This window comes from Anser anser (assembly GCF_964211835.1).
Source record: "Anser anser genome assembly, chromosome: 3".
Classification (NCBI taxonomy): Eukaryota; Metazoa; Chordata; class Aves; order Anseriformes; family Anatidae; genus Anser; species Anser anser.
Genome location: NC_139722.1, coordinates 78,661,855 through 78,676,348, shown reverse-complemented (window position 1 = coordinate 78,676,348; position 14,494 = coordinate 78,661,855). Strand labels below are relative to the sequence as shown.

General features: G+C 38.5%; 1 protein-coding gene across 1 annotated transcript in view; it reads left to right on the top strand.

Annotated features, from left to right (window-relative positions):
* Positions 1 to 14,494, top strand: part of GALNT2 (polypeptide N-acetylgalactosaminyltransferase 2) — a 107,229-nt gene that overhangs the window by 77,303 nt on the left and 15,432 nt on the right. Inside the window, exons 11-15 of the mRNA XM_083831082.1 lie at positions 3,209 to 3,335; positions 6,978 to 7,070; positions 7,266 to 7,349; positions 9,115 to 9,241; positions 13,050 to 13,169. Coding sequence (XP_083687208.1) covers positions 3,209 to 3,335; positions 6,978 to 7,070; positions 7,266 to 7,349; positions 9,115 to 9,241; positions 13,050 to 13,169 — 551 coding nt within the window. The remainder of the gene's footprint in view (positions 1 to 3,208; positions 3,336 to 6,977; positions 7,071 to 7,265; positions 7,350 to 9,114; positions 9,242 to 13,049; positions 13,170 to 14,494) is intronic.

Genomic DNA, 14,494 nt, shown 5'->3' with positions numbered 1-14,494 from the left:
GACATTCTAAATAGTGTGTTTTAGGACCAGTTCTAAGGATTAAAACTTTTCTATTGCATGTGCAATCTACAAAATCCTAAAATTCCTTGAACTTGTGTAAAGAACTTGAAGGCTGGAAGATACTTCCTTACGGTCCACTGTCTGACCTTTCTGTGCAATACTCAAACATTTGCATGTTCTGAACAATTACTTCCTGTTTCTATTCCCCACCCCCATTTTGGCTGCATATGACTAAATTGTAGAAGTTTGAACATCATAACTGTTCTTTGTTTTTTAAAACATCCTGGAAAGTCATTGGATAAGCTTGCATTCTCTGCAAAACTTGCATTCTCTGAGAACCTCTTTTACCACTAGAGCACTTAAATATTTGATTAGCTGTAAGCATGTACTTGAGTGACTGAGTTTTTCCTGAAAATTTAGCAGCTGCTTGTATGCTTTGATAATTGAGGACTTGATAGCAGTAAAAGGCACAAGCAACAGCTCCTTACTGTAGGTGAAAAGTCTGCATGCAAAAAGCTGTTTGTTGCTTCTGCTGCAGTCTGTTCCCCCTTCTCCTACCATGGGAGGAAGGAGATGGAGGCTTTGGGGTGCCTTTTATCTGCTGCTTAAAAAAGCAAAGTCAGACAGGACACAGCTAATTATTTGTTCATAGCTGCAAGATTAACAGAAGGTGTGTAAAAATTGCATGGTGTATTATTTAATTAGCAATAAATGACATATGCCAGATAGTGGAAATCTGTGATGTGCAGTTCAAAATCTAATATGTCCACTTGTATGGCCTCTTCATTCTCCAGAATATCTGTCGATCAGCCTCTTGATGTTACATGCAAATGATCTGCTAGGTGGACTTGCAAAATAGTTTAAACATATTTATACTGTATAAAACTTTGCATTTTTCCTTCAAGCATGTACAAAGCACTTGAGATCTTTTCTTCGCGTTAGTATAGGTTCGACTTTACCAATTCCAGGATGGGCTTGCAGTATTTTGCTGACAGTTTAATTCATAAATTAGCCAAATGATTGTTTTAATCATAGAGGGATGGTGCATTTTCACATTGTTTCCAAATTTGGCTGATTACATATGCTTGTTGTACAAGACAGGTCAAGGTTTGTTCAGTGTTGTGTTGAGTTATAGGTCTATGTTCTGGGCGTTTATGGAAGGAGAACTAATCAAATGACAAAGCATTAACATACACAGTAGAGGAAGCTATGAATAATGAAAAAAAGTTGATTCACAAGGCATTTCTAAACCGCATCTGGAATAGTTTTTCAGCACCTACATCCAGGTCACAATCAGATCATTAATGAAGATGATAGTGATGTTTTGGATTAAATGTTCAAAAATAATCATTTAAAAAAGAAAGGCCTTTAAGCATATTGTATTGACCTTTATTTTTATCCAGAATCTCCCTTCTCTTCACTTCAGAGGGATATACTTCCCAATACTTAATGAAGCTTAATTCTAGATTTCTGAGCATTTAGTCTGCATTTGTTTGTCTAATGCAAAAGTGTTTGTCTTTGGTCAGATCTCCCTGCTGCCTTTCACTAAGCAACGTCCTAGCCTCACTGCATGTAACTAACTCTCACATTGGACTGATCACTGTCTGAACTTTCTAGCAAAACTCCAGAAATTATAGAACTCCATAAATTATGCTTCAAAGTGATATAAGAAAATTATTACTTCTCTGCTTTGACAATTTCAGCACTGTGGGATCAAATTTGAGCTGGATAGGGGAAAGCCTCAAGTCTTTTATCTGTGTAGTTTATTCTGGTAGAAATATAAAAGTGCTTTTGTTACCAGTCGTTTGTTGTAATTCTTCATTTTTGTCATTCTAAGCTCAAAATAAGAGAAGATTAAAGTGCTGTGAAAAATGTACAACAAGAATGTCATTTTCAGTTGTTTCTAAAATTCATTTTGCCTATTGTTCCATGTTAATTCAACTTGAAAATCAAGGTCATAAGTTATTGCCAAAGACAATGTTATTGCCTATTAATATTTTTGGAAGATTATCTGTCTACAGATTGGACTATGCTGATTGTTCAGAATTCATGAATATGCCTAGCTGGCCTTGATGCAATAGAAATTATTATTGAAGTAAAACAAATACGAAGCAATCCGTGTAAAAACAACGACCATTTGGGAGAAAAGCAGTTATCTTGCATTGTCAGTGTTTTAAATCACAGCACCTTTTTTCTCCTCTGGTCAGACAGGCTCTCTATAGCTTTTTTTTTCTACTTTAATTTTAGAAATGATGCTGGGTTTTGTGACTTTTTTTTATTTGTGTATGTGGGAGGAAGGCTTCTGGAGGAAGAATGGCACTTAGTGTAGCCTTAAAAGTAGACACTGAAATAGAGCTGCTTAGTGTTTGTGTGTGTGGTTTTTGTTTCAAATCTGTGGCAAGGTATCAAGGGGTGATGAAGAGGTTTGAAACTAAGGGTAGGAGTCGGTGACCAGTAGCAGCTGCTAGGCTAAAGAGGGAAATAATCAAAACTAAGAAAGTGCTACTGGAAGCACCCGTGTGCTTACTGGGAATGAATGAGGAAAAGTTTCCTGTCAGCAGGAGGTAACTTGTGCTGACAGTTGTCTAAGCTGAGAAACATGCAACAATGTTTCTAGATCTCTCTTCACTGGCAAGGTAAGCTTGCTAGATTGGTGTAGACGTATACAGTCCGTAGCCTTCAATCTATATGTGTCACCTCTCTATTCAGTCTTTCTCAAATCAAGATTGACTTGCAATAACTTATTCAGCTGCCAGCATTTGGGAGTGTTTATCTGATATAAGTCAGCAGCTCAAAACTGTTGATTGTTTTATCATGTCTTGAATATGTCTGTTCTATTTCATCTTTAGGTGATTTCTTTTAGAAAAGGTCATTAATTTATGTTAAGTGTTTCTACTATTGCTTGACATTTAGATGAAGCACAGTAATAGAACAAAAGCCTGTCCTATCTGTGAATTTGGAGAATACTGGGTAACCTCAGATGAGAGAAGACATACAGTTTTCCTTCCAAGTTAATACAGTTATTTCTTCAGAACTTGAAGAATAATGAAGTAGAATGCTCAGATGTACCTTTGTTTTATCCTGGAATTTCTCAAAAAAAAAAAAAGTAAATATATTGATCTTCCCAGCAATATTCAAGTTTCCTGTAAATAATATCCTGTGAAATTACATTATTTTGTGATGTTGGTGTTTCATGTTTTCTTTGCAGAGATCTCATTCCGAGTTTGGCAATGTGGTGGGAGCCTAGAAATCATCCCTTGCAGCAGAGTTGGTCACGTATTCCGCAAACAGCATCCGTACACATTTCCTGGTGGGAGTGGTACTGTATTTGCAAGGTAATTCGTAGTCTGGCCTTCAGTTAAATAGCAATGTTTTGGATTTCTTCAAATGATCAGCAGGTGGCAGTAATTTCATTTTAAGGACCTTTTCCTTAAAGGAAGCTGATGATTTTGAGGCAGCTATGCAGACTGAGAGAAGAACCTTAAATTCTTTAAAAAAAAAAAAAAAGAGGAAATTTGTAGTAGAGGCAGACAGAGAATACGGAGAAGGAAATGGTTAACTTTGCTTTCAATCAATTTTGAGTTATATAAATGATTGTGTAGACTGATTCTGGTATTTATGCCAGGCTGCTGAAAGCTTCATTCTATATCATATCTCCCCTTCTTGTAACAAGATTAAAATGCTTTTTTTGTGTAGACCTAAGAAACTGCAGTATTAAGAACTCAAATTAGCGTGTGTTAATTTTGCTGTTGGTTTAATGTGTGGCAGTAGCTGCAATACTGAACTATTTCCACAGTTGCTCTTCTGTGGAATGAGAATGGCAATCCTGATTCATGTTCATAGTGTTTTAAGTCATGTGGTTTAAGGTGCTGCATGAGTGTATGACATGTTTTGACCAAGGCTCTGTCAATTCTAGCTGAATCATCTGTGTAGATTTTGGTTTAGAGTATTGGACTCCATGCTCAGGGGCCTGAAGGAGTATAAATATGAGCTAAAAGTTCCATGAGTTAAGAGCTGCAAATCATTTATCCTCGAAGAATATGGAACCCCAACACTGTTTAACATGAAACAGCACAGAGCGCTGTTGTATTTAAGTCTGGAAGAAAGTTCCAAGCTGCCAATATATTTGGAATAATATTTCACCTTAGGCTGAGGAATCACCTTGGAGGTATAAATTGTTCTATTCCATGTTGGCTATGCCAGCAATGTGACACTAATGAATTTACGTCTGCTAAAATGAAGTGACAGTCTTCATTTCTTCCAGTAGTCATAGTAGGGATTTTTCTGGTCCCCTCTACTTTGAGTTCTGTATTTTATGCTACAGTGAAAATGAATAACAGTACTTGTGGGAAAGCAAAAGCTAGTGATGAAGTATCCTCTCGTAATATGTTACATCTCTGCCAGTATAGAATCCTGGAATATCCTGAGCAGGAAGGGACCCACAAGGTTCATTGAGTCCAACTTCTGGCTCCACACAGGACTGCCAAAAAAATCAGACCATATGTCTGAGAGCATTGTCCAAATAAATCTTGAACTCTGTCAGGCTCAGTGCTATGACCACTGCCCTGGGGAGCCTGTCCCAGTGCCCAACCACCCTCTTGGTGAAGAACCTTTCCCTAACACCCAATTTGAACTTCCCCTATATATAGTGTGTGCCAGGAGGATAGAAGGATCTACCTATTAAACCATATTATGTAGGTTTAGGAAGCAACTGCTTTACAGTAGGCTTTAAAATGTTGATGTCATAACAAGGATCAAGGTTAATAAATAATATGGTTAATAAAGTTGTGCAGTTTTCCTGCTCTGCAGCTTTTTCTGTCTTTGGTCTGTTGCCAAGGTGCTGCTTTTCTTGTGATGTTAAATAGGTACTTAAACATAACTCATCTGAAAAGCAAGAAAAGGGCCTGGCTGTATGTGTGCAAGAATAGAGCATGCATCAGAAATATATCATATTAGCAGTGGCTGAAGATTCTGTGTTTATACTGTGGTTAAAACTTTTAGATTTTGTTGCTGTGGAGTCAAATAATCATTGTAATTTGATCACTCAAATGTCCTGACAGCTACTATGACAGGTTTTTTAGTAGCATTTTGCTTTCCAGTCACTTGAAAAAGAGGTCCCACCTGGGTGTGAATGATGAGGACAACTAAAGCCTACAAACTAGCATCTTGGGAACTTGCATCCCTTTCCAGATCTATCTTTCTCTGTGGACTGTTTATTGCCTTTGTCTGCTGAGATGTCTGAAATGCTGCAATGCCATTAAAGTTCTCTGTTTCATTAGAGTTATTTTTGAATTGACCTAGAAAACTTGCATATCACTTAAAAGCAGGGTTGACAAGTTGCTGTATAGTTAAAGGTCATGTTTCCTCCTCAGTCAGCTGTCTCATATGTCAAACTAATATAACAAAGCTCCTTTAAACAAACAAAGCAGCGATAGAATGAGAAACCTAGGGTAATAGGATACCCTCACGGTGCAGATATTATCAGATATGTGTGGGACCTTGGTGCCAAGAAACTTGGTGCACAGAATCCGTGCTGGTTGTGCAACTGGGACTCGTTAGCTTATACAATCATCTGTCCCTTGACTGTATGTAACTTGTTCTGGAGTGCACTGGATAAGCTTCCTATTTTTAGCTGACTAGTCAGTGTGCATTGCCTTTGGGCAGCCAAAACAAATTGATGATTCTGGATGAGAGACTGGGAGGTCTGTATTACAAGAGGAGAGAGGGGATGACTTCCTGGCTGTGTGGTGTGGGCAGACACAGCTTGCGTCTGGCAGGATTTACTAGATCAGTTTAGCTTTGCACATATATGCTTTGCTGCATGAGGACCAGCTGCTTTAGTATGTAACTTCATCCGAGCTAATAAACCTTGCAGACCCCAGTCTGGTCCATGCAGAACTGTCTCTAATGGCGTGATGCTAAGTTTCATTATCCGTGGTCTAATGTAAGTGCTGAGTGCTCCCGACACTCTGTTTTTCCATACCCTGGCTTCTTTGGGGTCTTACTAATTTTACTGACTTTATCCTGGCTATTTCTGCCTTCTGAATTGGAAAGAGTAATGTTAAAGTTGTTGGCTGACAGCGTTTACTTTGGTTGCTCAAGATGAACTTACTGCCAAATGTAAAATAAGCTTCGGTGTTGCAAGTGAAGTAAGACTTTTTCTAAGCATAAAATTATGAACAAAATAAGTAAATGAGTTTTACATAGACATAGAAGCCAGGGGGTGGAAAAAAGCCTTACCATCTTGCTGTCCAAAAGGAGATTTAAAGACACCAGTTACATAAAGACTGAAATCTTAGATGTTTCGTTAGAAGTAAGGAACATTGGTTATTTTTTCCCCTGCATTTACAGTAATAATTACTGACTTTTAAAATATTAGAAGTATTTTCTAATTACTGTCTCTCCTCTGTTACTTCAGCTGCAGCAGACTTGCTTGGTTCATAGCCTTAAATGTCACAACAGCTTATGTCGTCTTGGAATGTTGAGTGCTATGCTGGTAATAGTAAGATGCAGACTGAATGTGTTGCCAAAGTTAGCATATCTGTTTTCAGCAAGGTAAAACACATTATTGAATACTGCCAATTGTTGAGATTTTCTGTTTCTAATTAGCTTGCTTATCCAGGTAAACACTCACGGAATTTGGTTTCTGTCAAGTTACTCTTTTTAAAACAAACAAAAACAAACAAATTCTCTGAAGTTTACGGAAAGATCTTCAAGACGTATTAAATTCCAGATGAAAATATGAAGTAGTGAAGAGTGTGGAAAAGGCACAAGTCTTGTTCTAAATGCATAGATTTCAGTTGTATGACTTTCTAATGGTTTCCTGTTACGTGGGTCCTTAATAGGGAATCAATCTTCTGCCTGGCTTGAGGCAGATGACTGTGTAGCACTAGGGAGGATTAAAATCAAACCAAGAATAAACTGTTTAATTGCAGTTGGAGAAAAATATAACCTGTATTTCATATGCTTGTCTCTAGAAATACACGCAGGGCAGCAGAAGTATGGATGGATGAATACAAAAACTTCTATTATGCAGCAGTGCCTTCAGCCAGAAATGTACCTTACGGCAAGTAAGTCACAACTGCTTCTTTCTCTTCGTTTATTCTTCACAAAACACTGCCTTCCGAGTTAAAAGTAGTGCTGGATCTAATTATCTCTTTAAGATGTAGTTCTACTAAGAAACTTGAGTTTCCTCTATATTCACTAATGTATATAAATACAACAGCCAGACTTTGAAAACTGTTCCTTTTTTACCCCTCTTCTAGTATTCAAAGCCGAATGGAACTCAGAAAGAGACTTAGCTGCAAGCCCTTCAAGTGGTATCTCGAAAATGTTTATCCTGAGTTGCGGTGAGTTTCAGCTGAATCCACAATAGCATGGAATTCTTTATTTGCCTTCCCCAGAAATCATTGGTTTTTCTTTCCACTTCCTTGGAAGTAAAAGATATTTTAAAAAATTATTTGTGAAAAAAAAAATCCATCATGTAGGCTTATTTGCTTTCACTTTTGTTAGTTCTATTCTTAAAAATTCATTTTTCCCAAGTAATCTTTTTCTTTTCCACTTAAATGCAACTGAAGCTGTAGTTGCAATATTCTAGAGAACAGTGTCCAAAGAACTAAACTTCTCTGAGCCTGGAGTTAGTCACCTACACAGGCTGTTTGCTTGAAGACACATTGTTCTCTGTCATCTTCTCTTTTTAAAGCTTTGCCTTCACCTAAGCACATGCCTATCTGAGTGAGAAGACTGAATCTCAGTATGGTACAAGTAACACAAGTTAGCAGATAACAAAGCCTTGTAAATTTCGCAAGCATTGCTAAAGGCATTGGTCTAAGAAGCTTGGTGGTCTTCTTTATCGTCTCTTACTCTGTCAGTGGATAATTGCTAACCTTTATGCATGTGCATAAACAGAGAAATGAGTGGTAACATCACTAATACTTTCTGCAAAATGAGTCAACACTTAGAGCATTAACACGATACATGACACAAATTGAAATTTGCTGCTTTAGAACACATCTAACTAATGAAAAATCCTCAAAGAAAACATTTGTCACTTTTTGAATAAAAAGGTTTTTGTTCAATAACCTCCTACTATGTATGTCTGTCAGATCTGAGTCTCTAAACTAGTTTGTCTGTTGTCAGTTCAGTATTAGCAACATGGCTCATAAGAATACTTTTCTTTTTTTCCTCCTGGGGGCACTGTGTCAGTAAAGTTAGATAACTACTAGTGGCATACAGGCTTGGAATGCAAGACCATCAGCCATTACAGCCCTAGTAAAACTTGTGAAGAACCACACATACTAAAGGGTCTCATAAACCAGGATGATGCTGTGAGGAAGGAAGTTACTATTTATTTTCTCTTAAAAGTGCCAGAGGATATTTATTTTTGTTTCATTTGCCAGAAGAAATGTGTCTTGTAAGCTCTCCTGGAAAATGTGCTGCAACAAGCATTACTGGAGTGTAATGTTACCTTATTCTGTTATCTCCCTTGTCCTCATTCTGTTGGGTTGAATTATTATTATAATCTGAAGTTTTTAAAGGAGTTTATATGCCCTTGCTTTATTGTTTGATATGAACTTATGGTCTGTCTGCCCCACAAGTGTACTCTGAATTCATTTGCCTAGGTATTTCAAGACTATGTGAATTCCAGTTTATATGCAGCTGTTTAAAAAGATATCAGTAAAACACTTATTTTCTTCAACACCGTTTCTAGCACTTCAATAAGAACGGTTTGGGAGAAATGTAGTGTGTCATATTTCTGATAGCTTGGCTGAAAAAAAAACACAACACAACAAACAAGAAGGCTTGATGACCTTAACTGATAGAATTAAGACTTAAGTGACCTCAAATGATGATATCATCACCTTTATTTACTTGTTGTACTGAGTTTATATGAGAAAACAAGGATGAACATACAAATCTTTTTGTACTCTGTTCTATGCTTCAAAGTTGGTTTTATCCATGTGATCAAATAATTGCCTTCCATCTTCAAAAGACAACTGAAATTTTCAAATCAGTCATCATTCATCTTTAACCTCTCATCTTAAAAATACTTCAAATAAAAATAGATTAAAAAAAAAGAAACTACTTAAGCAGATATTTCTGGTTTTATTTTAGGGTACCTGATCATCAAGATATAGCTTTTGGGGCTTTGCAGCAGGGTACCAATTGCCTTGATACTCTGGGCCATTTTGCAGATGGTGTTGTTGGAGTTTATGAATGTCATAACGCTGGGGGAAACCAGGTCTGTATGCTATTGATTTTTTTCCAAAATGCGATCTTAAGAAGAGGGGAAAAAAATAAAGTAAAATTGAAACTAACTCAAGCAGGTACTGTGTACTGGTGATAGGTACCTAAACCCAGATGAACAGATCAGTTGTTATTTAGTAAGTCTGTTAATAATTTCTCCCTCAAATTTAATTTTGTATGCCTTCAGGTTTAGAATCTGAGCACAGAGATCGATTCAGTCTGCATCAGATTATTCACTTCCTTTCTCTCCATTAATATTTATTTTTATACTAGAAGCCAATAACATCCTTCCAAGAAATTTTATACTTGTATAGATTGCTTTTTTTTTAATTGGTATATTTGATTTTGGGGGAACTATTTCTTAAGAAAAGATGTACTGTTAAGTATATGACCTAAGGTCAGTGAAATCAGAAGAACGCTTTACTGTGATGCCTTATTATTATGGTAGTGGCGTGTGAAAAATTCTAAAATTCCTGTTTAGCTCTTCCAGAAAACAGGAGTGCCTAGATTTCATCTCCTATTCACTCACAGTAAAGGGAGTGTTTCAACATATCTTTTCCAATGCTACTCCAAAACTAATGGAAAATGTCAAATCTGTAGATTGGAACCAAATGAGATTAACATTGTGAAGAATCTAATTATACAGTTGTGACTTCATTACCATTAACAAAACGTGCATATGTGCTCACAGTTTTTTGTGCTACTTTGTCAGTAAACTTTTCAGAACCAACCTGATTATAAACATAAATGTAAAATTAATTATCAAGAGCATCTAACAGAATAGAAAGCTTAATAATTAAGATCCACTATTAAAAGTGTTTGTTTCAGAATTTTGCTCTGACTTAAAAGGGGAAAACTCTACAATCAGATGAAGCCTAAAATATATTATTTCAGGCAATGTATGTCTCTTCCATACCATTAAAGAATATATTTGGGGAGGCTTTTTCTGTTGTCTTTGTGAAAATGCACTCATCTTTTCAGAGCACCAAAATGTTCTTTATAGAAGAAAGGGTAGACATGTCAAGAATTGCCTTGGTGCAGGAATCTTGGAAGTTTCTCATTATCTTGTATATTCTCTATAGATGCATGAAGTTATCTTCTTTCAAACTCCCCTCCTCCAAATCTGACCCTCTCTTCTGTGTAGTTTCTTCTGTGAAGATGACCTTTAAAAAGTAATATATGCTTGCCTTGAACCTTGTGACAAGGCATTCAAACAGATTAAGAAGCAGAACAGGTCAAAAATGGATTTTTATGTCCACGCGGAATTCATACTGGATTGGAAGAATGAACAGAGTGACCTTAGCGTGGGATAAGGATGAGGAGCAAACCAGGGTCTTTAACTCTGTACTATGTGCTTTGCAGCTATTCTTACTGAGAGTGAGAGTACTCAGCTACTACAGGATGTGGAGAGTGTGCTCTGGCTTGTACTTGACACACAAAAAAAATTTAGTTGAAAAGGGATTCTTTTCCTACACCAGCCTGTTAGAATTCAGTGATTAAAACTTGCACCTCTAAAAGGACAAAGAAATTCTAGTGTATTGTTTGACAATTACATGCAAATATTCATGTTAAAGAGTTAAAGGTAAAGGCAAATTCACTCAGCAGCAAAGGGAAGGTTTAAGGTTATTGGTGTTCTACCATCTTTATACTTCTGATTTATGATACAGGGTTTTTTCGATGTCCTGATTGTCCAGTTATTACCCAGAGCTGTCCTGTTTCCAGCCTGTGCCTTGAGCACATACATGCGCTGTTTGCCATTTCTTTTTTCCTGTTCTGGTGTAGTGGAATTTGCTTAAACTTCTCTCTACTATAACTAGTCGTAGTTACTGATCTTTGGAAGAAAGCGTCTGTACACTGAATTTCATACCATGAAGGGCCATCACATTGTCTCCAGCAGCAGAGCTTGGAACTTCTACGAAGCTGTAGATTTGGCTTTTAAATGTGTTATGTTCTTGCATGATTGCTGGTTTGTCTGAAGCCCTTCCAGTCTGCTGATGGAAGGGTGAAGATGTAAAAATCAGCATTTTCAAGGCTCTTACTTTCACTGACTGCAGGGTCCTTGAACTCCATGTTTTTACCACTACCCTGTTAATATTTTAATGTCATTGAGTATAAATCTTACAAGGGTGGCATCTGTTTCAGTAGCATTTGTGATTCTTTCTTGATAACCTCTAAAAATATTTACTTAATTCCTTAAATTCTTAAAATGGCTATTAATGATACTCATTGACATTGTACAAACTGGAACTGAGAAGAGAAGTAATTTTGCTGTCAAGTGAGGTTAGAACAGTATATGTCGAGCTGGGAGGGATCCCCAAGGATCATCGAGTCCAACTCTTGGCTCTACACAGGACCACCCCAGAATCAAACAATATGAATGAGAGCATTGTCCAAATGCTTCTTGAATTCCCTGGGAAGCTTGTTCCAGGGCTCAACCACCCTCTCAGTGGAGAGCTCTTTCCTAACACCCAGTCTCAATATAGTGAAAAAATATTTTGTGTGGAGAGCGGAAGGAAAAGCCTTCAGTGTATGGTTTTGAGAGACAAGTAAGGGGTTATGCAGAGTTCTGCCTTTTCGTTTCTCATAATTGTCGTTATTCTAGTAGTTGCATTATATGGTACCCATCTTGCTGCTAGGCTTGCTACCTCTATGGTGGTAATTACTTGCAGTTGCATGGGAGAGAGGTCTCTGACTGTCTCCTGAGCATCTGTTCTCAAAGGAATTTAATCACTGTTAAATCAACTGAATTTAAGTGATCATGCAAGCTAAACATTGAGTTATAGTATCAGAAAATAAGCTTAAAAATGGGCTGGGATTAGTCATCTAATTTCTTTTTGAAACACTCATTCTTTGCAAAATAACACTTAAAAGTGTAGTCGAACTTGGCCCTGTTTATCTAGGGTTTTGTATTACACAACTCTGAATTCTCTTTAACCACTGAAGAAAAGTTAACGTTTCCTTTTTAAGTAGCAGTGAGCGTAAGTTGGTTAACTAGGGTGGCTTCAGTGAGAGAGGAAATCAGCTTTCTTCCTCCGAGGATAATAAGACAAATGGAGACCAAACTTCAGAGTGAGATGCATGGAGAGAGTCTGAAGGTTAGGACAAGATCAGGCCCTGTGTAGGAGGACACTGAGATCAAACAAGCTGGGCAACAGTGCATATAGAATGGCTTTTCTTTCTTCTATGAGAAATGGCATATATTTAAATGTATTTTAAAGAAATTCTCTCGTATGTCATGCTTTGGGTAGGAAGTGTCAATTTCCTGTTACCCTTCGGTTAGACTGTCTTGTGTTTTGCTTTCTGGTGGTCTTTGTCATATTAGCAACTTCTGTTTTCCCCCATGGCATGCATACATTATTTAGTGCATGGATAGAGTGACCAGTTATGCGGCAGCCTAAGTGATTATTTTTTGTGTAAAATTTCTATATCTATCCACATACAATATCTATGTAGAATATACACAGAAAATATATCTGGATAGATAACTTGCCTTAAAAAAAAGTGTCTCTTTCAACTTGAGGACTTGTGTGACTTCCTGCTCTACTTCTGTAAAGCCAGTAGAGGGAGTAGTCAGCTAGCCCAGCCCAGAGTTGATTTGGGGATACTGGAACAATTACTGTCTGAAAAGCACATTTTTTCATCTCCTGCTCTGTGGGAAACAATGAACCGTTCTAATGTTCATACTGAGCCATTCATAGAAGTTTAACGTGTGCTGTGGTTGAAGAAATAGCAGGTGCACCCTGTGCACGTGTTAGTAATGTGATTGTGTATGCTGATTTTTAATTTTTCTTCCTTTTTTTTAGGAATGGGCCTTAACAAAGGACAAGTCAGTGAAACATATGGATTTGTGCCTTACTGTTGTGGACAGAGCACCTGGTTCACTAATAAAACTTCAGGGCTGTAGGGAAAATGACAGCAGACAGGTTAGTATGGCATGGATACACTTTGCAAATGATAGGAAAACAAGGGTTGTGGATGAGATTACAAGAAAATGCACCGGTAACTGTGTTTTCTTCTAACCATTATACTCTTTGCTTTGTCTCTCTATTGTTTGTGTATGTAAAACTACGATGTGTGACGTCGGGGCAGAACAGCAGGAATAATCTCATATATTGACCTTTCCTTTTTGTAAGCCAGTAGCAATCTTTTTGTCATACAGAGCTGTTATCTCAATTGGCCATACATAGAGGTTTCACCCAGTAGCACTGATGTATGACAGTCTTCAACTATTGTGGTGGTTTTACCCTGCTAGGTGCTGAAATCCACCATGACGACTCTCTCACTTCCCCTCCTCAAACAAAAAAGGGGAGAAAATACAAAGTAAAGGGCTTGAGCTGAGATAATGACAAGGAGATCACTCAACAATTATTGTCACAGGCAAAACAGACTCAGCATAGGGGGATTAATTTATTTCCCATCACTAGCAGACTGGAACAGTGAGAAACTGAAAGCAAACTAAAAACACCTTCCTCCTTCTTCCATGTCTTCTTCCCACAGGGGAATGGGGGCTGTGGTCAGTCCCTAACGTTTTGTCTCCACTCCATGTGGGGTCCCTCCCACGGGATGCCGTCCTTCCTGAACTGAGCCTGCGGGGGCTGCCCACAGGCAGCAGCTCTTCAAGAACTGCTCCCAAATGGCTCCATACCACGGGGTCCATCCCTCCCCCAGGAGCAAACTGCTCCAGCACGGGTCCCCCACGGGTGGGTGGCAGCTCCCCCCAGGGCCCCTGCTCCTGCATGGGCTCCTCTCCACGGGCTGCAGCTCCGGCCCGGGGCCTGCTCCTGCGGGGGCTCTCCATGGGCCGCAGCCTCCTCCAGGCCACCTCCACCTGCTCCACCGGGGGCTCCTCCACGGGCTGCAGCGTGGAGATCTGCTCCGTGTGGGACCCATGGGCTGCAGGGGGACAGCCTGCTCCGCCAGGGGCCTCTCCACAGGCCGCAGGGGAACTGCTGGGGCAGTCTCTGGGCCCTTCTCACAGAGGCCACTCCTGCAACAGGCCACCTTCCACCAAAACCTTGCCATGTAAATCCAGTACAACTATAATGTTCATTTTCTGAAATAAAATACTTATTTCATGATGTATTTTTGAAAGGCCTTCTTGAGTGAAGTTTGAAGACAATGTAGTCTGTCTCAGGAGAGTGGTTTAGCTTTCCTTTCTTGTCAGCAGTGACCTGTTTGCAGCAGCACTAGATTCCCTTGGTGCACTGTTATTAATGCAGCATTACTTCATTTATTTCCCGTGCCTGAG